At 40.7% G+C, this 24,945-nt stretch overlaps 1 protein-coding gene across 1 annotated transcript; it reads right to left on the bottom strand.

Moving 5' to 3' along the window:
* Positions 1-14,607: 14,607 nt before the first annotated feature.
* LOC116448055 (carboxymethylenebutenolidase homolog) lies at positions 14,608-23,185 on the bottom strand. Its single transcript, XM_032118034.1, has 6 exons — positions 22,983-23,185; positions 19,840-20,053; positions 19,136-19,243; positions 17,125-17,267; positions 16,651-16,742; positions 14,608-15,004 (listed from the first exon to the last, which is right to left on the bottom strand). The coding sequence occupies exons 2-6, from the start codon at positions 20,043-20,045 to the stop codon at positions 14,825-14,827; spliced, it is 729 nt and encodes a 242-aa protein (XP_031973925.1). The 5' UTR covers positions 20,046-20,053; positions 22,983-23,185; the 3' UTR covers positions 14,608-14,824.
* Between the last annotated feature and the right edge of the window lie 1,760 nt (positions 23,186-24,945).

The raw sequence follows: 24,945 nt of genomic DNA, 5'->3' as shown, positions 1-24,945 counted from the left end.
ATTCTCTAAATAGACGTCCTGATTGCCCTCTCCCACATTAACTAACTTTCTAGCGTTAATGGAACACCATTACTGTGGAGTTATCCTGGTTTGACACTGGGGTAATTAAAGCACAATACACTTCCAGACTTCTGCATTCTTCTCCTGGCAAACGTGTTATGACAGCTGTATCACCCAGGAAACAGCTGCATTTATATATTACATATAGGTGGTGTCACATGGAAATCAACAGTTAATCAGCAGTTTCAGGTCAGAATTCTCTGAAGACATGGGAAAGATGGAGGGCCATTAGCAGCATGTAAAGGAGGAAAGCCTTTACAATCCCATTAACAGAAATACAGGTCATTAGTACTGTTGACTATCTTTACATGAGACACACCACAATAAATATTTCCCTGACAGTATATTTAATTTGAGACACTGTCATTAGTAAAATTAAGATTTCCCTAAATTACATTTTCACCCCATTTAAATTACATACAGTCTTTATCTGTAGCACTGAAAGGGTGAAAGGGGACGTACTCATGTTTGGATTTCTTGCAGCTTTAGAAGTACCAGCACCCGATGAAGATACGAAGCAGCTGGTTTCAAACTAATGGTAATGAGCCTTCCTCCCTCTCTAATTATGAGCCATAATTAAACCATGGAAGTCACTGTCACAAGGTGTGCTAGAGATCAGCAGTTCAAGCAGGTTCCAAAAAGGTCTGGCAAATCCACAGACTCTTGGTCTACCAGTGGCCATTCGACACAGTGCGGGAGTGGCAACATCTAGCTCAGAAATCCCCTAAAGTGAAGGTTGCCAAGATGTTTAGCAAGGGGGGAATATTCCCTACAAAGCCACTGCTGGCCACAAATGGAGTCTGGGTGCTGAGGTGGATGCAATCTTGAGGTGATGCAACATGGAGAATTTTGTCATATCATTGATGGAAAGACGAGCTAACAAAATACACCATGCAAAAAAACATGGATTGCTTTTTGAAATGTAAGATTTCCTCTTCAGGCAGCAGCCGTGGTTGTAAGTCTCACATTAAAATGTCCTGTCTGCAGACTGCATTGCACACTGATCAGACTGATCAGTTTGGGAATCTATAGTGTTTCACAGAGCCACAGGTAATCCGAGAAAATAGTACCCCCTCTGAATAACCTTAGCCACAAGTTTTGAAACAAGATGTGCTCCATTACATCACCTTCTAAATACACATCTGCCACCAGGCTACAAGCCCAAAAAGGCTTCATCTCTCTTAAATGAGCTTCACCAAACAATGTATTTGTGTTCCTAAATTTTGGACTTGTGATTTATGTGGAACATAGATGAAAAAGGGCCATAATACACAGATTAATTTACCATTAACATTAATTTACCATCAAACATTAATATGAATCTCAAGGAACTGGAGAATATTTCAAAGCATGTTAAAACATGACACCTGCTCTTGCAGTCAGATTCTAGAAAATCTGTTAAAAGCAGGTCTCACAATCTGCAAAGACATGGACATAACAAAAGTATTTCCTATATGTGAAATATATGACAGTGCTACATACACTATAACTGAACAAAAAGCCTCTAACAGACACATATGGATGCAATTTGTCACATCCTACATGGTCTATGGGTTCCTAGAACCAGTAGAAAAGAGTGTCATACAGCAAAGCTTAGGTGCCTGAGTAGATTACTCCAAAACAGCAGTGGAATTTTGATAAAACATTTTTACTTGGGTTAGTAACCATACTTCCACAAAAGAAAGACACTTAAAAATATATATAGATTTCATTATTTGCCTAGGTTACATTAGCCCTTCTATGCCTAGTTCCATATTTCTGCTTGATTTTTTGATCTTCAAGCACTATTAGGAGGCTGAGTTTTGAGTCACAGGATGGAAATTAAAACATGCAGAAATCAAAGATGATGGAGGTTATTAGCACATTTGATGAAGGGGAATAAAGACATCATTTTCAGTAAAAATGAAAAATTTAGAGTTCGTGAGATTGGATATATCATCTGAATCTTTGATTAGTCCTAGGAAACATGAAAACAAAATCTTCAACTGACATTTTAGGGGAAATCCAGACTCAAATAGAGCATTCTACTTCTGCAGTGAGAAATTTTCATAATGTGAATATGGCTGTATAATATGTAGCCATACATACTAGCTTTACTTTTGAAGTTACTGGAATCACGGCTCCTCAAAGAATACCTTTCTAGATTAAAACTCTATTTAAACCAGTTTCTTAAGATATAGACTGAATATCTGAATTAAGACTTCAAAGACGTCTTCTGTGCGTACAAGCTTGAGTTCTTCCAAACTGACTGGGAAAACCAATGCTTTAGTTAGTAGTCCAAAATTTACATTCTGAGAACATCAGGAAAGGGCAGCTCAGCTATCCCAGCTTCTTGAGAAGAGCACAAAAGGAAATCTGGTTTTAAAGTAACTGCAATCTAACCTTACAGAGCAGCTACAGCAAAAATAACACTCTCTGCTCCCGGGTGAAGTTCTGGCTCTGAAGTATGCAGAGCAGTAGTAAACAGGAAAAAGGAAGCTAAATTGGGAAAGTGACCAAAGGACAACATGTATGTCTGTCCAGATCCAAAATAAGGACATGGCTACTCTGACCCGTTCCAAAACTAGGAACGAATATCCTCTCCACCATCTTCTTTGCATAGTATCCTTCCAACTCTGCTGAAAATATCTCTCCTCATCAGGTGATAGCCTCACTTGAAAAAAAATGCTACCTCAAGTGTTTAAGCTACACAATACACTTATGCATGTGTGCCTGCTGTAGGACATTCTTGGATTTACCTACCATAGAGAGATACACTGGCCTTTAATTCCAAGTGTGTGATCATCAGGTGACCTACATCAACACCACCCCGTCAAAAACCAATGACCCCTAAATTCTTTGCACCACACTTCTCCCTTAGGTGTTTCAGGACAGCATCAGCTTCTCTGGAACATATAAGAAAATGCAAATCAAGCAACCATAGTAAAACAAGTATTAAAATATGAAAATATAGAGATGCATATGACTGTCACCTGCATATGCTGCTACTATGTTTTCTTTTGCATACTTTAAATAATTAATTATTTCAGGTAAATGTTAGGGGTTGCTAATCTGATATCCTCAGAAAGACAAAAAAAGAATCTCAATGGGATTCAATAAAAAAGTAACATAACTACATCAAAGAAAACATAAAAGGATGGATTGAAAAACTATGGATATTGATTACACACCTACCTAAGAGTTACAAAAGCTTACCATTCTGTGAGAAGCTGGATGAATTTTTGCTTTGTAAGTGTTGATAGAAAAGTAGTAAAAACCTCTCTAGAAAATACTATTTATTAGCCAGTGAAAATGCTGACAGCAACCGTAGGTTGTCATCTGGGATATTTGTTGCAGGGAAGTCAATGTAACAAACATGATAGATGTTTTCAGAATTTTCAGTGTAGCCTGAAATACATCTTGCCAAGATGCTGCGTTCTGAAGATACCTGTTTACCCCCGAAGCATATGTCACCATGCAGAGACAGTAAAGAGAAAGTATTGGTGGGAGCAAGGTGGCAGTTCAGGCTTTTATATCACCTGCAGGCTGCTCCCAGCCCCAGCTCCTCACCCCCTTGGACACACCAGTGAAATTCCCCAACACTGCAGCCTTGCAAACACAACATTATCTGCCAACACACAAACACACACAACAAGCAAATTAAGTGCCAAAAAATTCTTTCCTGACTGGAGCTGACACTTGAAATACGTGAAGTGCCTATAAGAAATGCCAGGCAGCACCCAACCCTGCCTTCCCATTTCAGCAGAGAGGGGACAGATTCCAAGCTAAAAAGTTTGCACAACAACTGACCCCTCAGAGACAGGAGACTCTGGAAAAGATTCAGTTATGTCTCCCATAACCTTCTCACCGAATACCCAAGCTCAGCAACATTCGATGTAGCTACTCCCAAGAATCCAAGGTATTTGCTCTCCCTGGAAAGTTAATTAGTTTGGCCTCTAATTAGTCTGATCCCTCTCAGTGTTGTCTTGCCAGCAGCTTCCCTCTCTGTTATTAAGGCAGCAGAGCCTGCTAGTGACAGGTCTTTGCTGATAAATGTGCAGGCAGTGTTGCACACAGGAGGGGAAGATGTGATACTCCTCCTGGCTCCCAGCACCATATTCCCTAGGGAGCTGCTGCTGGCCCTCGTTGTGCCTGATGATGCAGCCCTCAACTCCCTGGGGGCAATTACACCATGCTGGGAAAGTTCTCTGGCACAATCAAAAACTCCTTTCTTCTTTCCCTATAACCCCTTAAAGGATTAGTCTGTTACACTCAGTGAACCACCAGATCAGAATTATGGTTTCTCACGGTTTGAGTCACTGAGCACTTTTAAACTGGGATTTTTGAGGCAGAGGAAGCAACTTGCAGCCCATGTCACCAACAGCAGGTGACAAAAATTCTTCACCAAGCAACTACAAAGAGAGTTGTCCTTGAATTCTCTTCAGGGCAAAATCATTCATTCCATCCACTTCTAGGAAGTCATTTTAAAAGACTACTTCTGCTAGTGTAGCTAAAATAGCTGCATCCAATCTCAAACAAAACAAAACCAAAAGAAACACTAAATCAAACCAAACCAAAAAAAAAGTGGGAAAAGGCAGTATCCAACAGCAGCAGGCAGTGTGGTATCCAGCTCCTTGACATTTTACTTGTGTATTTTCCTACCATCTCAAGTTTTCAGCCAATCCTCAAACTCAGACCACTCATCAGAAGGTTTCTAAACTTCTCTTTCTGAAAAAAGTCTGGGCAGCTGGCTCTGCACACACAGACACAAAAATCAAAATTAATTAATCACCACACTGAGATTTTTTTTGGCCCTTCATTGCATGGAAGGTTTCTATCCAGACATAATTTTGATATCTTTTCTCCTGATAAAGTAATGTTTTTAAATATCATTGTTAACTATTCCACAGAAATACCTATGAGCATTAGGAAAGATTTAAATGTATCTATAAATGTTGATTTCAATGACTAAACCACAAAATACATTCTGTGATACAAATCTGGAAAATACTGATACTTCTATCCATACTATTTATATGTTTTTGCCTGAGTTTGAGTACATAATTTGAAACTATACGCAGTAAAACAACAGATGATCTTGTAAAATATGATAAAGCTATGTCCTGATTACAAAAATTTTACATTTTGCATACAACATACAGCATTTAACATAAATTCATCATAGATGGGTTTCATGTAAACCAAGATAATAAAATAATTGTTTACTGCAGAGCACATGGTGAGACTTACTTATGAGCTAGATAAAACCAAAACAACAGACACCTGATGGACTGAGGTCAGCAAAGAACAAGTGAAGGGGAATTGTGTGTGAAGAAAGGGAGGAGGGTTTTACTCATTTGGTGACTGGAAAAAGGGAAGTGCAGTAAGAGTCCACTCAGTACTCAAGAGTTCCTACATCACAGGATGCAAACCCTGGCTCAGGATGACCTCGGCTGAAATGTGTCGCATGACCAGCAGCAGAGTTGTGGTGGTGCACTCACTAGTGGAGGACAGTTTCCTCTTGCAGAAAGGAAACAAGCAGGGATTCTGGAGGCTGCCATCACTATGTCACCAGCAGGTGCTGCTGTGTGTTCTCCCAAGCCCATCCCAGTTGGGAGCAATGGGATCCCTAGGAAACGGCAATCATCTTTCACTTATTAAAATGTCTTTGGCTCTCTCGGTCCTCAGACACACCTCATGGATGTTACTGAACATGGTGAAATGACTGGATCCGTTTGGCCTGAATCAGACTGAAGTATGTTGCAAGCATTTACTTTCTTCACCTTTTTTGATCATTTCTACAATTTCTATGATAAAAAAACCCAACAATGACATCCAGACCATAACTGTATTTGGAAATGAATGGGCAAAACTGTGCAGTCTTTGGATAAGAATCTCTCAGAAACACGCTGATTGCTTTGAAAGTGAACCTTTCCAAACCCATGCAGAAGAACTGTTTTTCCCACTCAAACTGATCTAATAAGGTGATACTAGACATCAGGCTTAATATGGTCTCTGAAAAGGAGTTCCTATAGCTCTTCATCCCATGCCACAGTAGGAAAAAATCCATCTATTTTCCTCTCAGTAAACACAAATGCACCAGTTCAGCAGCATCTTGAAGACACATACAACTTCTCTTCATTCAGACACTGCTGCCTGAAAACACTCAGTTCTCCTGAAGCCTTCTTCCCTTGACCACTGCATTCTTAACAGTTCAGGTGGAGGGAAAGAAGGTATCCCAGAAACAAGTATGGCATAGCATGAATCATAGGGAAAATTTGCAAGGTAGTATGGAAAAATACCAATTGATCAGACACTGGGTACTTTTGACAGAGCAGATTCTTACTGTAACAAAGCAGCACATTGTCACACCAGTGATTTGCCAGCATCCTGCACAGCATGAAGGGTGTGCGTCCAGTCTCATGTTGAGAACGTTTGCATTTGGTCACAAGACAAACATGCTTCCAAACATGGAGCAGAATAGGGGATGCCAAGTCCTCAGGAAAGACAGTAGCAAGGAACAGACAATAGATCCTTGCATTGTTCCAGTGTATCAGAAAACCCTAATGCTTGCAAAGGTAGTGTTTTTTTCTCCAGAGACACAGAGTTCCTTTCAAGTTCCACAGACAGACCTCAGCCACAGGGCAACTGTCTGCTGACATCTGGCTTCCCTCATGCTCCATAGGCTCAGGGCATTAAAAGCACTATGTCTCCAATCTAGACTTCTACAGGATTATGTGGAGGTTTGCTTTTTGGAACTGCAGGCCTGTTTGAACCCTGTATGAGTGTCTGTAATTTATTAACCAATCTGAGTACATTGCACCATATCCAGTTGTTGCAAGATTTTGCTTCCTTTTGGAATTTAACTGTTGCTGGACATCAAAAATGAGTGTGAAAGGTGCGCAGGGGGGGAAGAAGATTGTATTTAATACCCATGTGTGCATATGAATCATTCATATGCACATATTCAATCTGCATATTCAATATCATATTCAAAATATATGACATTCATTCATATTTCTGCTGCTTTCTGATGGCAGTTTTTTAAAATCCCATCATATAACTCAAATTGAATGACTGCTTATTTTAAGAAGGCTTGTAAAAACAGAATAGACACTTGTGTTTCAGAGCACACTGTTTTTAAAAGCCATCTCACATTGCTGGGAAAATAGTCAGAATCACTTTGTACTGCATTGTGTTTTCACTATTCTATGCATTCTATATGTGCAGGCACTTCTTCCGCAAACAGCAAAGAATGAAGGAAGCATGCCATACTCTGCCATGCTCCACAGCAATGTTCCTTTTTGGTTTTATACTATGGAAATATGTCACTCAAACTGCCCTGGTAATAGTTACCTCTCATGTATGAGAATAATAGTTCTAACATGAGGGTAGAAATCATAAAGAGTGGGATTTCTTAGATAATAGAAGATTTCTTACATGTATCCATTAGTTGTTAGCATTATCAGCCATGTATCTGGTGTTTGGGTGTTGCCATCCAAATATATCATGAATCACAATCGCTTCTTTGCCTGTGCTGGCAGGTGGCTTGCAAACATATACCTTGATGTGCCCAACTTGTACTTCCTGCCCCACAACCCTCATAGTCAAACCTGCCTCCAGTATCACATGGGCAGGGCCTCATTCATCAGCCATCTAGGAATCTGCAGGAAAGCAGAAATGAAAACCAGTTGTTATCTGCAATAACAAATATGATGAGTCAATCTTCATGCAGTCCTCCCCAACCCCTTCCAGACACCTAATAATACCCACTTGGTACTGTAAGGTTGGAAGGGAAATTCCAGGTGTTTATTGTAAATAGGCTGCTGACATGTTTATTCCATAAATATTCATGAATTTCAGGTCACTCAGCATAACCCACAAGTGTGTTAAGGCCAAGGAAGGGTTTATGTCAGTCTACCACTCCTAGCTCTGTGCCTGAAGCAATTCAGCATGTGATAACTACATTTCCATGTGATGTCCCCACACACTGTCCTTCATAACCACTCTTCTCATGTGGTCTTACAGTTCCTCCTCACAGGCTGGCACCAGGTAACCTCTTGTTGTTACTCCTGTGGGACCCCATTGTCAGCATGCTGATTTTCTGACTACTGTTCCCTTCAACCTTTCATGCTGTATGTCCCTTTTCCCTTCCTCTTTAGGGAATCCAAAGCTGCTGCTGCCTACCTACACCTTGCTGGTCTCTTATATCTCCTGCCATGTATAATCCTTTCCCAGGGAACCCATCATTAACCAGCATCTCTAAAAGTTCTAAGAAATCAGCTTGAAGAAGGTAAATCAGCAGAAAGTTTCTTTGCAAAGTTATAAATTGTGCAATCTGAACCAAGAGTGGTCAGAAGAATAGAGACATACACCAGTGCTGTGCATACAACACATCCTCATACATCCCAGATACGTAACTTCTCCAGAGGTATGTATTTTAGAAGACAAACTGGAAATTACTCCATTTCTCCTCAAGTGAAGAAAGGTTTCTAAACAGTTCAAGACCTAAGAGGTCTTTTTAGAAGAAATCCTCAAGCTCAGTTTAGTTTCTTGTTCCTTTCAACAGGAGACAGGCCACTGTAGCATCTTTTTAAACCAAACATTAAACATTTGGTGCTTCCTACTCTTGCCCTTCACAGGCATTAGGTAGTCATACACACAGAGCATTTATTCTACCCAAGTCTGAGAAGCTGTTTAACCTTGCTCTGCTGTCACTCTTAACTAATCAAAATGGAACTGTTCACTTATTCCCATGTAAATGCATGTACTGGAACAATATTCCTTGGTCTGGCTGGCCCCCTTACTGAAGAGAAATGCAGCATGCTGCCAATAAAAATCAAATGTGCTCTTCAATGCTTGACTGTTTTTTGTTAGGAATATGTCTTAGCCATTTATCCCATTCTATATTTTCTAACTAATTCAAATAGATGTCAAATAAGACCTTTAATAACACTTCCAATAATCTCTCTTCAACTTCTCTGCTACAATTGTAATGTAGCAAATGGTATTAAAAAGAGTTTCAAGATTTGTTTTCTCACACAAGACCACCCCCCACCCCCCCCCCCAGGAAAATAAAACCAAATAACAAAACAATTCAGATAAGACTCAGTTTGGGCAGAGTCTGATCTGTGAACTCCTAATATTGCAGCCACAGCATAACAGCATTTCTGTTGTTCTTTCACCCATAGTGGTGAGCCTGGTGTTACAGCATCAACACAGAAATAGGTAACAAGACTCCAAATAGCTCTAGTTTGAAATGCTTCTCTGCCTTCTCCTTCATCCATCTATTTATTCTTCCCACTGCTCATTTGTCCTTGTCCAGTTCCTTCTATGACATGTCATCAAGGTGGCTGCTCCCCATTTTCTCATGCAGCATAGGAGTGCCAGACACATATCTGTCTCCACAATACTCCATTCCGAAGTAGAGGTTTCTGCTACCTCTAGTGAGCACTGGTGATGCTTGGATGGCAGAAATTCAGTTTCACTAGCTGCTATTCTTTGAATACTACTTTTGCAGTGATAAATATTTGGGCTGCCCCTCTCATTTGAGCTTTATTTTGGTGATGAATTTTAAAGTGATTTTTCATTATTTGGCCAATCAAGTTTAACAGAGAATTGCAAGGAGATTAGCTCAGCATTTTGAAACTGTTTGCCACAGTTAAAATTCCTTTAAGCAGCTTAGTGTAACTCTATTTATGCTTGCTTATATAGGAAAAAGATCTGACTCATGATGAGCAAGCATAAAGAGAATACCCTTGGGTTAAAATTCAAATCATGCTTCTTCCAACTTATTGTCTTATCAAGCTCTAATGATATCCCAAGGTAATCTGATTTTGCTACGTACAGAAGATAAACTGATAAATATTCAGTACTGCAATATAAAATGCAGGGTGTGATGATGCTGTATGACAACCGGTGTTTTCTCTGAATAACTACAGACTCCTAAGGAGCAGGTGACATTCCACCTTTTATCACAACCCAGCAGGCTGGTGCCTTGCTGCACACAGAGACAACAACGTTGAACAGCTTTGCTTGCTACAGCTTCCCACTTACTAGGAAGCCAGGTTTCCTCTGACACTGGTGTACTTTTACTGCAGGATTTGGCAGGGACCATTCAGAGTGTTGATTACTGTAATTAGAGCCAAACTCCCTAAAAGTCTTCTTCATGGCAGTCAAGGAAAGGGGCCCCATCTTGTGGACATTTCCTGGAGCAAGTATGGTCTGGCTGTGAAGCTGTTTACCACGGTGCTGTTTATGCAGTGCTGAAAACAAGCTGCGATAACCAACTGCACCAGATCTCACCTAAACTATAGTTACCTCTGGGCTGAGAAGTGCAAAAACTGCCTCATTTCCTTCTCTCAAGGCAAACCATCCTCCTGTTTCTGTAGGTATGAGGCATCCTGCCCCAACGTAGCTTTTAAAGAAAGACCTGAAGGGGACTTCTACGTACTGCTTGCAAATTCCTTACCTGCTCACTGAAGAGGGAGAATGAGAGCAGAGAAGGGTGAGCAGAGATGAGGTCAGGGCATCCACCACCGGTGAGGTCAACTAACCAACCCAAGAAACAATTTCTCAGGCACCCCAGAGACCATGGCACATGTGGCCACATGCTGTGAGCAGCAGGAGAACCTGGATGCCCAGAATGGCTGGAGACGCCTTGTGCCAGCCCTGATGACCAATGTCTCGGTGCCTTTGGAGAAGAGTACAAGCAGGCTTTCACATCTCTCCTATAAAATCTGTTTACACAACGTGCAGCTGCATCCCACACACTCTATCCCACACCTACAACACCTGGATCATAGGGACAAGCACCACCTAAAGAGGCTCCCCACTGAATGCTTGTTTTTAAGAAGAGGCATAGTATTTGGGAAAACAGACAGGAAAAAGCTGTTGCACATGCAGTGCAAGTTTCTAGCCCACTTCAAACAGGTTTTAACACCAATAACACAACCGGCATTTTGCACTTCAGGACGAGCTACGGCAGACACTGCTTTCAAAGCTCCCTCAAATTCCTATTTCCAAGAGCTTCATCACACTTGTCCCTTGTCTCCTGCAAAAACAATATCATGTATAGCGCTGTCTTCACAAAGGCATGACACTTGGAGAATTTTTCTGGGGTTATGTAGGCACAGGAGTGGTGCCAAGGGCCTGGAGCTCTCCTTGGCACACATGGGAACGTTTGTGGGACTGGGACCTGGACATTTGGCAACACAAGATACATGTAGTGACCTGGTACAGCCCTCTGGGGACATGGGCTAACAGAGACTTGTGCCAAAAGCACCAGGTCAGGTCAGCATGGGGACTTTGGGGATCAAAGGAGGTTGGAGGTTGAAGGTGCCCTTGGAACTCACCTTGTCCAATCTCCCACCGTGGACCAGGATGAGACCATGACTAGTTTTACTATACCACCACTCAATGTTTTACTCACCCTGAAGGGTTTTGAAACTCTCCAAAGAGGGAGATTCTATCACTTCTCTGGGCAGGCTGCCCCAGAGAAGTTGTGAAACATCTCAGAGCTCCGTGGTTCCCCTGATGCCTACTGCCTCCTCACCTTCCCCTGTGCCTTCCTGACACAACCTTCTCCACTGCACCTGTGGAGCATGAAGATGGAGGCAGCCCCGCTGCCCAGCCACCCCTAGTCCCCAGCCTTGCCCCACTCCCACTGAACTCCAGGCTGAACAACCCCAACACTCTCATCCTGTCTCCACAGGAAAGGTACTCCAGTCCTCTCACCATCTTTGTGGCCCAAAGTTTATTTTGGCCTATAACCTGCTCCTGATGCCTTCCTTCATTCCTGAGAACCATGAAGGCAGCCAGTGGCTAGGTCTAGTGAACTGTTTGTTTTTGTCAGCACACTACCAGTCACCTTCTTCCTAGGTCATTTCAGGACATGTGTGCCCTTTTTGCACTGAATTAAGCCTGGTAGTCCTAGGACTCTAGAATAAAAATGCAAAATCTTAAGTGCTTGACTGTAGTAAATCCAAAAGAAGACAACTCTAACAACCCCTCCATGACTAAGGACTGTCTAAATGCAAGTATTACATAAACTAATAATGTCTTCAGTTCTGTGTCATGCACAACAACCAGTAGACCATGCTTATTTACCAGTACTGGAAGAAGAAAAGAGTCTCAATTCCATCATTTTTTGGATGACAAATAGCAGCAAGTCACCCTGATGATAAATGTATTGTAGTGCACCTTAAAGTGAACATTTTCATGTACAGCAGTGACCTTGGTTGTGTAATTTTGTCAGTCCTTGAGTTTAAGAGATAACCACTTGTGTCACAAATCTCACGGTCCCCAATACAACTGAAAAGAAGAATGTCTGTGCTCATATACCTTAAAATGCCCTTATTTACACACTCAAAAAAAGAAAAAAAAAATCCTTCTTTCTTCTTCTGCTTGAAAACTCACTGACTGCAAAGCAGAACCTCAGACTTGGGAAATAAGCAGCGCAGATTCCCCTATTCGTTAGAGTCCATGGATATAAACATTTTCCATCTGAAGTGGTCTCACAATATAATTTTTAGGACTGTGGCTCACCATTGCCTTATCTTCACCAGAGATTAAGGCAGCAAGGAGTCTTAAGAGACGGTTCCCTGGCAAGGCAAGGTAACTGCTGCCAAATCTGTGCTTTGACACCGTCAGGTTTATATTCCATAAAGAGGGAAGGTTCTCCAGATTTCTTGTGGCAGACTGGTGGTATTTCTTAACACACCCACACAAAATGATTGCATGTGGATCAGGCTGTGTCTGGGTAATAGAAGGTGCAAGGGAAAGGGTACCAAAACGTGAGCCCTTTTGCAAGCAACAGAGTGATAGAGGAACTCCTGCTCATGTCAGAAAGAGTAATTATCAAAAATCAGGATGTCACACAGAAATGGCACCCTTCCTGTAATTAAACAGGAACAGCTACTGACTTATTGAATAAGGACTCTGAAATGTATCAATGCATTAATACAGCTCGGCATGCAACTGTGAGAGACTGGAAGGATTGTCGGCTCGAAACATTTCAGCTGTGTGTGTGCGTGTGAGGGCAGGGGCAGGTCGGGCCTTGCCTTTGGTGAGGTGAGGCTGTGCCCTGCATTCCCCACCCCCAGGCCTGTATCCCAGCCCCGCCGTGGCCACCAATGCCCAGCACAGCTGAGGCAATGCTCCACACCTGCCTCTGGAGCCCCAGTCTAGCCCCAGAGTGGCCAGATGATGTGAAGGAAGGCCCCAGGAAAACCAAAGGCAATGCAGAGCAAAGGGTACTTAAACCGAGACATGAGGCAAGCGTGTCATGGCCCTACTTCCTCTTGGAATATCTGTCAGCTGAACACTGCTGCACTAGGAGTGGTAGCTATACTTGTTCTTTTCTATGTCTTTCCTTCTTTCTTCTTCTAATTCCTTCTTATTTTTTTTTGAGTTTTGAGTAATTTAAAATCGGATGGGCTTGGAGTTTGCTGAATTGAACAGACAAGGTAAAGACCTTGTGAGATGTTTTATGTTGATAGAATGCTGCTCTAAACCTTTTGCCAAAGTCCTCTGATTTTCTATAGTTGCCAGTGAAGTTTGTTTTTTTTTTTGGCCTCTTGAGAATAATGTTGGTATTTCTCCCATGCATCTAACTCAGAGCACATAAAAGAGTGTAAGCCCTTTTAAGAGGCTCATCGAGCAAGTACTGTTTAACACGCTTGGTCTGTTGAGGTGTGTGGACAACCAGCATGCCATGACCATATAGCTGCCCTGATAGGATAACAATGTGTGAAACTGCCAGAAATTCCTGATATCAAAGGGAAATTCATATTAATGTAGTTAGCTAGCCTTAACTTATGGCAACATTAACAAGGTGACAGGGTGAGAAACCGACAGATGTAGAAAATAAAAAGGGCCATGGGTTCCTTAGAGAATCTCTGAGTAAACACTAGCTGCCAAGTCATTACCAAGGCAGTGAAATAAAAAAACCACAGAGAGCCAGCATGTACGGGGGGGATGCTTATTTTTGTTTACACATTATGTTGTTGGGAGGATATAAGGGTGATAAAGGGGAAGAACTTGAGAGAGGAACAAGGATATAACACAAAGCAAAAAATATGATCAAGATTGAATGAGCCCTGTGCCTGATCACCACAATTTAGACCACGACAACAAACCCACTGTTTCTGCAGTGTTCATGTCTGGGTAACTTCCACAGGAAGGACTGTTTATGTTTTTTCTTGATGTTGATGAAGGAATACTAGAAATACCCTTCTTAATATCACCAAGGGAATACCTGGAGGGTGTCACCTAACAATATCATTCCTTCCTAACTCCTTAGTATAGCCAAGTGTTTGTTTCAGGCATGGGAAATTTTTCCCAGCACAGCTGAGAAAAATACTTTGTAGATAATAAAAGAAAATGTCTGTATGCAAACGCAGGGTACTTCCATGTGAACACCTATGACCACCATCATATCAAAATAAAGCCTGAAATTACTCAAGTAAAGTCATGATGAAGTCATGCTCACTAGCAAAGGCAAATGGATAAACACTATCATTACTATCAGGGCCATAATGTAAAATAATGAAGTAAATAAAAAGCAAGAAAATTTCAAAAAAAATTTTAATGCCTAATCATCCTTTAGTCCAACTTTTATTTCACAATCTTCTGTAAATATTGTAAACAATAATTTAAAGCTATAAATTAAAATGTTCCTATTTTGGTTTGTGACAATTTTTAAAATATTCTTCCCTTGACTATTTTCTTCTTTCAAATTAAATCAATCACTGATCTTGAAGCCTAGCATTCCTTTCAGCTATTGTCAAACAAACATTTTGATCCAATCAATCATATCCCTTCTAGCTTCTTCAATATAAGGTTTATCTTCAGGTTTCATATCTTCTGGCTTCAGTTGTGCAAACCCATGAACTTGCCCAGGATAAACTTTAATTTTATATGGTACTTTACAGTACTGTTTCAGCTTGTCCTCCAATAAGAAGATCTGTAAAAAAAAAAAAAAAAAAAGGCATATTTTTCCATTACATTATGGGGCTTTTTTAAGTTTGCCTAATTTCTGTTTCTCATAGAGAAAATGCCTCTTTGGTGTAAGACCAAACTCTTTTTTTTTTTTTTTTTTTTTGTATGGATGAGTCTAAGAACCTCAACAGTTGCAGCAAAGATAGTTTGGTAAATCTCATTGCCAGATGTGTTAATGTTCTTAGGCTTGTAACCTACACTTTAAGTTCTGATCTTGAGAAAACATACTCCATAAACCTTAGTGACCATCAGTCCGAAATATTTTGATAGGCTTACTGACATGGTTTAAGAAAACATGAAGGGCTTTTTATTTTTTGGTTTACTGAACAACAAAAAGACATTGCTGCTGCACAATGTTTTGGTGATTAGTTCACACATGTTTACATGCAAAGTACTAATCCTGTGTTTAATCACCCTATACATTTCCAGCACAGTTTGTGCTTATTTCTATTAAAAGTCAGAAAACAAAAGAACGAACACTTATTTTGCCCCACAGGTTTTTACTTCTACACTTTTACCCATTGTGCAGATTAGAGAGAGTACTGTGATTTATTTCATGGTTTTTTGTTGGTTTTGGTTTTTTTTCATACGGAACCCTTTTGTTTTTCAGTGCAGAAAACTAGGTATTTGAGGGGGGTTTTTTGGGGGGGAAGGAATTTTTTCTTACACAACCTGCACAGAAAGAAAGCTTCAGGAGCAAAAGGCGTGGTTTCAATGTGTAACACATGACAGAAGAGATGCATTTGCCAAAATTGTGCCCCTGGGAAAAAGACACATTCATCATAAAATGAGGACAGGGAGTGAAGGATTTGTTTTCCTGTGTGAAGGAGGCACATATGAGGTATGGATTAACATGCTGACTAATGCAGTTAGAAGTAAATATTGAATGACTTCTGCATTCCCAGAGAACGCTGCCAGTTCTCCAGTCAGACGCTACCCTAAAAAACAAGCTGTGCTGGAGGTGGTATGTTATCCTTGCGACTGAAGAAAAAGAGTTTATGCACAGAAGAGGGCACCAGTTTCCTACCCATATACTTATCCAGCCTCTCACATATGCTTACAGTAGGGGTTATATCAGAACACAGATGGCAGCCAGGAGTCAAAACATTTGAGTCTACAAGTTGTTATTATCTCAGCTAAAATCTGTGCCCACTCTTTTGACACAGTTCAGTTTGTCTCCTTGCAGCAAAAGCAATTATTCATTGGTCCCCATCATCAGAAAGTTCAGTTACTGAACTTCAGAAAGCAGCTGAAACTCCTTTTTTTTCCCCCTTTCAGTGTCCAGATTCAGTGGTTTAACTACCTGATTTCTCACCCATAGCAGTAGCATACAAGTTTTTGAGATGCTTGGCTCATACCAAGTTGGATATCCCTGCCCAGTTTCACACCCCGCTTATCTAGCCACTCAGAAGCTCATGACTGTTCTTTACTGTATTTCCCACCTCAAAAAGGAAGCTTTGAATAACCTAAACAAATAGGAGGGAAGTTGAAATATAAACAGAACCATCCAACCTGTCTAATTTTTTGTATCTGAAAATGGTTTCTAATGAGGATTTCTGTGTGGGATAAATGAACTACGGGAAAAGAAGTCTTTCCAGAACAACAACTTACCTGATCCAAAGAAATAGTGTGGTCTTTCTCACCAAAAATGAAAAATGTGGGATTTAGTAAAGCGTATCTTTCTTCAGAGTCTCTAACTATTCCTATAATGTTTTGAGAAACAGTCTGTTAGTGAGGTTAGCATTCCTGCAAGATAAACGGCAAATTAAAAGACAAAATTTCTATTTAAGTTTACTCATTAGGTACATTACTTAGATCAGGACAGTGGCTATTTGGATGGAGGAAAAACATTTGGAAAGCATATTTCCCTGATCTCCAGGTACCAAAACAAGGAATTAATTTTTTTCTTATTTACAGTATTCTTAAAATTTTTATACCAATATAGTCTGTTGCTGAAATAACCATAATTAAAATCTGCAACTCACCTTTGAGTTTTTATAGAAATTTGTTACAAAGGAATGAGTAGAATTACAAACTATGCATAGTCATGTGAACCCAAGTAAGTTTTCATGTGTTCTACACTACCATAGAGGGACACCCCAGCGGTTAATTGAGGATTTTTCAGCATCAAGTGATGTACTGCCATTCCACCCCAGGAAAACCCAACGATACCAATCTTCTTTGCACCGCATTGTTCCTTTAGATACTTCAAGACAACATCAGCTTCCCTAAGACATATAAACAAAAGTAAACTAAGGAATCTATTGCAGAACCAGTACTTGACAATTTAAGAAGTAAATTACAAGACATACATGATATTTTTTCTGTGCCTGCACCTCCAATCATTTAAAAGAGAGATTACTTTTAAAAAGCACATTTCAGGCTAGATAAGTGGCTTCTATTATTAAATGAGAGTTAACATCTCTGGTCCTAGTTTAGGGAAGTACAGGTGTAGGCACTTAAATACTTACCTGAATTGTCACCTGCTCCTTTGTTTTCAAAATTAGTAAATTTTTATTTGAATCACTTTGTCTAGGACAGGACAACTAAAGACAAGACATATCTGCAAGTAGAACAACACCTTGCATTATGGACTGTAGGAATAGATAAGCTTCACTGTACTATCTCTATAGAGTTCACCTATTTAGATAAAGATTTTTCCTATGTCATTCCTGTTGCACAAGTTAATACTAAGATATCCTACCAAGGCCACATGCAAGAATGTTATGCTAAAGAAGCAATTACTCAAAATTACACTGTCAGTAACTACAACGTTTAAAAAATAACTTTTGCGTGAGGTGTAATGAAAAAAAATATGAAAAATATTTTCATTGTAGGTGAGAAAAAGTAAATCTTTTTTTAATTGCTGACTTCTTAGGTCTCAATAATTTTATCTTCTTCATTACCTACAGAGTTTTAAATTAAGTTTAAATGCAGACTGCATAAACTATTAACTATGTTTTCAAATATTAGGTAGAGTTGTATGGTCATTCAGGTTTGGTAAGGCTGACCAAAAAAAACCCAGTATGAGAGTGACATGAAGAGGACATTGTGTCCTAGGCCTGTGGCCATGCTCTCTCAGATTTGGTTTGTTTGAAAGGGTACTAAGAAAGTCATGGGTATGTTGGATTCCATGTTCTCTGAAAGAGCAATGGATCTAAACTGGAGAGTTCACCTACAAGTGAACCCTCAGAAGACAGCAAAGGCATGTCCTGAGATTTTAATTTTTTAAGACAGCATCTACATATCTGCTCCTCTTTGGGGTGGGATTTTTTTATAATTGTTAGTCATTTGTCCTTTCAAAAATTTGGTCACAGCTTCTGCAATTATATGGTCAAAAACTTTGCTGGGAGACATTGAAGATGTAGCTGCTGGAATGTCTGGACAGGGTCAGAAGAATACTTGTGGCTTGCAGGATGGTAGCTGAGTAATAAGGTGTCATTGCCTCACTATCATCTTCTGAAATTTTGAGCTGTGGTAAGAGATGATGAAGAAACAGTAATGCCTCCTGTAATTCAGGGAAGCCTTGTTACTGGCACTGTTAAGCTGTACAGATAATGATCCCTCTATTTCACACTGAAAAAAATAGTACAGTTGATCAGAGGTATCTTAGGTTTTGGTCAGTCTAGCAAATTTTTGTGTAGTGCTGCTCAGGAGAGTCTCATCAGTACCCTTCATAATCTGCAAGGTAGAAAGCAAGATGAGCACATGACAACTGGCAGATAATATCTGCAGTTATAGAAGAATTTTCCTCTTTGTCTTGAGGAACTGGGGGCAGAATCAGCACTTGTGAGTGAGAGTACTGGGTATTTTGTTGCCTGTGAAACACTGTGAGCCTGTGTGGCCAGTATAACATAGTTAGAAAAGGGCCCAAGAAAACAAGATGGGGACAATAAGCAGTGATGGGCAGAGCAGATGATCCTTTTCAAATCCCAGCCAAGACAGTGCCCAGAACCACAGAAGAATCACCCAGAATAAGAAACTGTGGTTGTGCAGCCAGTTTGCCCTGCTGTGAGGTGCCACTTCTAATATTTCCTATAAATTCCCCTTATTTGCTGGATGCTTTTTAAAGTTCAAGTACAAATATGTATCTTACTTGTCTACTTTCATAGGATCATGATTTTTCATCCAGTCAGGAAAGTCAACCCAGTGATCAGTAGGTTTCCAGGGTTCTGTCCCCTTGAAGAAGTCTGGGCAGATGGTTCTGTGTGAGAGATGGAATTCAGTCAATTTTCATTGAATCTGTGCATGTCTAAATGTCTCCGAATATCTTCTAGTCCAGAGTACACATCTACATGATTATGGTCTGAATCATGTTTTACTCATCCTTTTCTGCTGATCAGCAGAGCTAAAAGTATATGCCTTTGTATGGAAAAAAAAGAAGACACAAATAAACGCTCATTGTTTCCTTAGACACACTTAATACAAAAGGAAAGGGATTAAACAAATCTCCTGATTCTGTATAAACACATATATACTTCTTTGCTATTACAAGCTAAAGCAAATGTTCAAAAGGTTTGGTTCTGAAAAGGTTAAAATAGCTGTTTCTCTTTGGATCACCCATGCTGCTTCATAAGCACAAACACAGGCACTTCAAGAGTCTTTTGTGCTCAGGTAGCCATTTTTCCTGGGTCAGCTTTAGTATCTTTGGTGGCTCCATGGAAATGTTCTGTTCATTTTCTTTTTAGTGTGCTCAGACTGAAATGGCATGGTTGCCTTCTGTATATTGGAAACATCATATGCCATGCCTGGTGATCTACCAGTTCATTTAAGGTGAAGATAGGAAAGAAAGTTGCTTACATATATCCATGACCTGCCATCAAATCGACTATGTATCTAATATCTGGGAACCGCCATCCAAATACATCATGAACCACGATCACAGCTTTGTCCGTGGAAAAAGATGGTCTACAAACATATGCCTTAAGGTACTCAATTTGTACTTCATGTCCAAGGCACCCATAGTGAGACCTTTCTCCAGTATTATATAGAAAAGGATCAGCCATTTGAAAACCTAAAAAAAAAGAAGAAAAAGACAGCAAGAGTGTAAAAATAATTTGTTGAAAAAAATTTTACTGGGAGCAGTTAGAAAAGAACTACGGTATGGATTTGTAAACTAGATTCCAATGCCGTGTGCCCCTATGCCCTTGAAAGGGATTGCAAGTAAAGCATATGTGCACGCCTCATTCAGAATATTTGAGAGTGTTTGGTTTTGTCCTTTCTCCAAAAGTAGCAATTAGAGACAATGAGCCAGTAGATGTGCTAGACAGATTAAAGTCAAAAGTTGTTCTGACTCTCTGTGTCAAGAGCTTGGAATGGACTCTGTGCAAAAAGTAGATTGTGATCCTGTAATTAAAAGTGGTGTTACAATGCATCTGTACAAGGAATCCAATTAAGTCTGCAGGGGCAGTGATAATAGTAGCATTTCCTAGTCATGTGCTGACTTTGTCCTTGGGGGTGCAGTACACAGGCATGTACATTATGACTGTCTCTGCTTCATCATTTCTACATCAACCTCTTATTTCAGTTTACGTTGTAACATGTACTTCATAAAACCATCTAATCTTCATGGAAGAGCAGCAAATTCCTGTAAAAATACATGCCTTCCTCAGCTCTCCATTAACTAGAGCAGCAGAGGGCTACACTTCACAGAGTAATGGGAAATTTTGCCTAGGCAATACGGACACATTCGGAACCCTGTTATGGACGGACTGAAGAACAGAGAGTTGATGCCACAGAGACTCACTGTTTGCTTATGCCCTACACAACACTTCCCAGTTTGCATGATTCACTCCGGCTCAATAAAAGAATCCAAATTTTATGTGCATTTAGACTGCTTTATACCCAAGATAATCATCCTCCCCAATGCACAGTGTAGAGACGCTGTTCTTCACCATCCTCTCCCAACCCTGGGGCTGCTGTCACCAGATCTGGCAGGGCCAGCACTGAGTTTGAGCAAATACGCTTGATTACAACCATAACCCCTGACTGATAGTGGCGTAGACATACAGGAACTGGGCAGACATGTCTTTACTGCTCTAATCAAGCTCATTCAGTTAAAGCCATGAGATGGATGATCTCTCATCATCAGTAATCCCCTGTGCTGATAACTGAGAATTGATTACATGTGTTAACTGTTATCTCACCTTTCCCAACATCTGAATGTCAGTCTTGGTGCTAGGAACCATGAAATAGCCTGACCTTCAGAATGAAACCTCGATTGTTTTGGCATTATGTGAAAGTGGAAGCTGTGACACTCATGGGAGATTATCTCCTACCATAAGCCCCCCATAATGCTTGAAATGCCTGAGAATGTTTGAGAGAGGTCTGTTCGTACAAAAGTGCTTCCTACCTCTCTTCTTACAACCTAAGATGAATGAGCTTGTTGAAGTACAGGAGGCTGCCTGGAGAAACCACAGGCACTCCCAAAGATAGCTAACACTGCTGCCTTCTGAGATGGCAGCCACAGTCTTACGCCACTGCAGTCTTTTGTTCAGAAGGGCACAACCTGTGGTGTCCCCTTCAACAAAGTAGTGTTTAGGAGGCATTAAGCTATGCAAATAGTTGTGAACCAGCCTACTCCCTATCCATCAGTTGCTTCCCAGAAACCATTTCTTTGGCCTATGCTAGCTGAGGCTGGGCCAGATGGCTTCTTTCCAGGCACCAGGCAGTGGAGAACGTTAGTAAACAGTCAGCCACACCTGAACCGCTTAGAAGTTTGATGGGATCCTGTTCAGTCAGAAGCTTTATTTGCTCCCGCCTGCTTTGTCCTACGCAATGTGGTGTGGCAAAGCAACACGCCAGGATATTTCCAGTCTCACCTCATTCCCTCTTCCCACCAATTTCAGCCATTACACTTTTCCTTTTCCTGCTTTCCCTGTGGCACAGTTCCAAGCAGGCAGCATCTCGCCTCTATGCCCCACTCCTCATCACTGAGCTCCAGCACAGAGGAGATAGAGGGCCTGCTGGAAAAGTGACTGCTGATAATGGGAAAAAAACCACAGATATTGATGAATCTTGTGTCATCCTACTGCTCCTTAAGAGAAAGCCTTCTTAGAGCTTCTCCTTCTCTCCAGTGGTCCTGCTCTTCCTTGGGTGTCTTGATATCATTCAGCTTTCGTGCAAGAAACCTAAAAACTGAGGAGTTATTTACAGAACGCAAAGGTGGGCTCCACCAAAGGTGGTAGGACAGACCTGAACTACTGCATTTCTAGGAGCAAAAAATCACATAGTTATATTCTGCTGAGTCTTAGTTTTCATCAGGAAAAAACGAATCTTTACTTGGAAAGTGAGGTTAAAAATCTTTTTAAAAACAATCAGGTTAAACCGAGGCAAAGATCCTGCTAAGGACAATCTCCACTTCTCAGAAAGTAAGTATGAGCATGTGATCTCAAAGTGCTGTGCTGTTTGGCAGGACCTTGGACTACTGATGCCAAGATGTGACATCTCTGCCCTTTTCCCAGGTCGAGAGATAACATTTTAAGCTACAGCAGCATTTCATTTCAATGTTAAGGGTTCAATATACCAAACAAGGAAAAGAACGGAAATTCATTACCATAAGGGCAAAAAAAAATTATTACGGTTCTTTAATGTGAACTTGGTACTTGAAGAACATAAATAATCAGTGTCCTCAGAACTATTGCTGTGCCACAGCTTGTAGTAAAGACTCAAAATGAAATTCAGTCTTTCCCATAGTTGACAGCCTTTATTTTCCCCTTATCTTATCCCCTTATCCCTTGATACTTGTCTTTGTGCAATTTTTTACTGAAACCAAAATAATAGTCTCTCTTTAAAGAAGTAGATTTGCTGATTGTTTCATTTCTTTTCAAAGAGCAATATCTACTTGTTTAGCAATTTCAGATTTTCCCTTTCAGCACAGGTAAAAGTAGCTATCATTTCCAGCTGTCAACTCAGTCTGTATGGACCAGTTTGCCATAACATACCTGGAGTGCAGGATCCTGTTTCAGCCCAGCTCGCTTCTTCTGCTCAGTGAGACACCAGCTAGATTGCTCTAAACTGAAAAAGAAGAAAACCAGTTCTTGCTGACTGTTTTGCTCCTGGTGCTGCCCACCCAGTTTTCAGGTGCTCTTCAACTCTTCTGCAGATTTTGGGATTGGGAAGTGAGGAGGAGAGGCTTCGCTTGAGAGTCATCCTGAACGGAAGGGGTGGGGACAGATCATGCAGAGAGGCAGTCTGCAGCAGGCTCCACATCAGTTGCCTTTACTCTACCTTTTATTTATTTATTATCTAAGGAGTTTAGAAAGAAAGATGCACCCAAACCCTGTACTACACTATGATGTATGTGATGCAGCCATTTAAGACACTGCAGAGGCTTTAGATGTCAGTATTTGTAACTGAGATATTTAGCATCAGTGGTGTGTTTGCCGATGCATTTTCTTGAAGAATATTCATATACTTTATTGACTATAATAAATGCCATTAATGACATTTGAGGCGAATTAAGATGAATCTGTCCTGGCAAACTCGCAGCTTAAAAAACTTACTAAGTCTCCCTAGCACACACATTAAACATATTACAACCACACCCATAAGTATTCTCAACAAGTCGAAAAGTGTTCCATGTTACTTGTGATTAGACTTGCATTCGACAAGCGAGAAAGACCTGAGTCTGTGGTGGCTCATTGAAATTTTCCGCTCCTATTTCCACAATGGCACTGTATGCAAGGAACATTAACTTAGCCCTCAGGCTGACATACACTCATTTTCTCTGTGTGTACTCATGGTTTGAGAGTGTATGCATTTTGTGGGGAGGGAGGGCGTGCAAATGAGAGAGACAAAAGAGCTCAAAGAAACTTATAATATAATTTCAAGACAATATCAATAAATAAATTTTTATTCTTAGTATATATGACAAACAAGTTCCCAGTAGATTCTCAGGAGTACTCTGTGTGGTAGGGACCACAATCTGAGGACTATGTTAAACAGGTGACGGATGGACCCAGTTCACTAAACTTCAGATATTTACAGTGATGATGTCTACATGTCAGCAAAGTGTCTACACTCAAACAGTGTCATCAATATTTAGAGTATGACTCGCACTCCATGGGTGTCTTTTTTTGAATGAAAATAGGTAGTCCCCTAGATGACCCAACTAGTGCAATAAGATTGCAGTTCTGTGTGCATAATAACCCAGGCACAATGCGTCCTACCTCTCTGTGCTGTGGGAGCTGCACAAATCTCAAAATTAAGGTTTGTCATGACCAGAAAGAGGGTGTTTGTCCTGTCATACCTGTCAGGAGATTTGCACATCAGGAATGTACAAGAAACCATTAAAAAGATTGCTTGTGTTGCAAGGGATGGAGGGGGGAGACTTGACTGAAAAGATCCAGTTTGTACTTCGATATCAGTGGCATCTTGCTTGACCTTGTGTAACCCCACCCGGGTGGGTACCTTGTACTCAGATCCACAAGACTGAAGTACTGTCTTCCTACCTTGCCCCCACGGAACTTGGATTCATCCAAGCTGCTGTCCCCTGGAACAGACCAGACCAGCAGAGGCATATATCTGATCCCACATGGATCTCACAACTGTAAACCCTGTGTTGGTGCCCAGCCTTGGGGGTGGTTAGGGTGAAAGGAGAGCAAAGGATTCACTTTGCTCTAGTGCAAGCCTTTGCCTGCACACTGTGTTTATATTTGATCTGCAAACCCTCTATCATTCAGATCTCTCATACTTGATGAGACTGTCTTTTTCTCTGTAAGATACAATCACCTCTGCAACGGCCTCAGGATTATGGAGATCATTGCACCCATGAACTTCTTACAGTCTCAAGAATCTTGGGCATTTAATTTTTTATGCCTGCTGTGAACATCTCTATTTTTAGGGTTAAAAAAAAAGAAGGGAGAAGACAGATAAGAGTTGGAATGAGCACAACAGATTTACTTG

Source organism: Corvus moneduloides, chromosome 1, assembly GCF_009650955.1.
Source record: "Corvus moneduloides isolate bCorMon1 chromosome 1, bCorMon1.pri, whole genome shotgun sequence".
Taxonomy (NCBI): Eukaryota; Metazoa; Chordata; class Aves; order Passeriformes; family Corvidae; genus Corvus; species Corvus moneduloides.
The sequence above is the reverse complement of the archived record's forward strand: the minus strand, read 5'-3'. Positions and strand labels throughout refer to the sequence as shown.

Coding starts and splice junctions, on each gene's coding strand:
- LOC116448055 (XM_032118034.1), bottom strand. CDS start 20,045: ATGGCTGATCCTTTTCTATATAATACTGGAGAAAGGTCTCACTATGGG. Junction 19,244..19,839: donor ATGGCAGGTCATGGATATAT/GTAAGCAACTTT, acceptor TCTCTCACACAG/AACCATCTGCCCAGACTTCT. Junction 17,268..19,135: donor GATCCTATGAAAGTAGACAA/GTAAGATACATA, acceptor TATATGTCTTAG/GGAAGCTGATGTTGTCTTGA.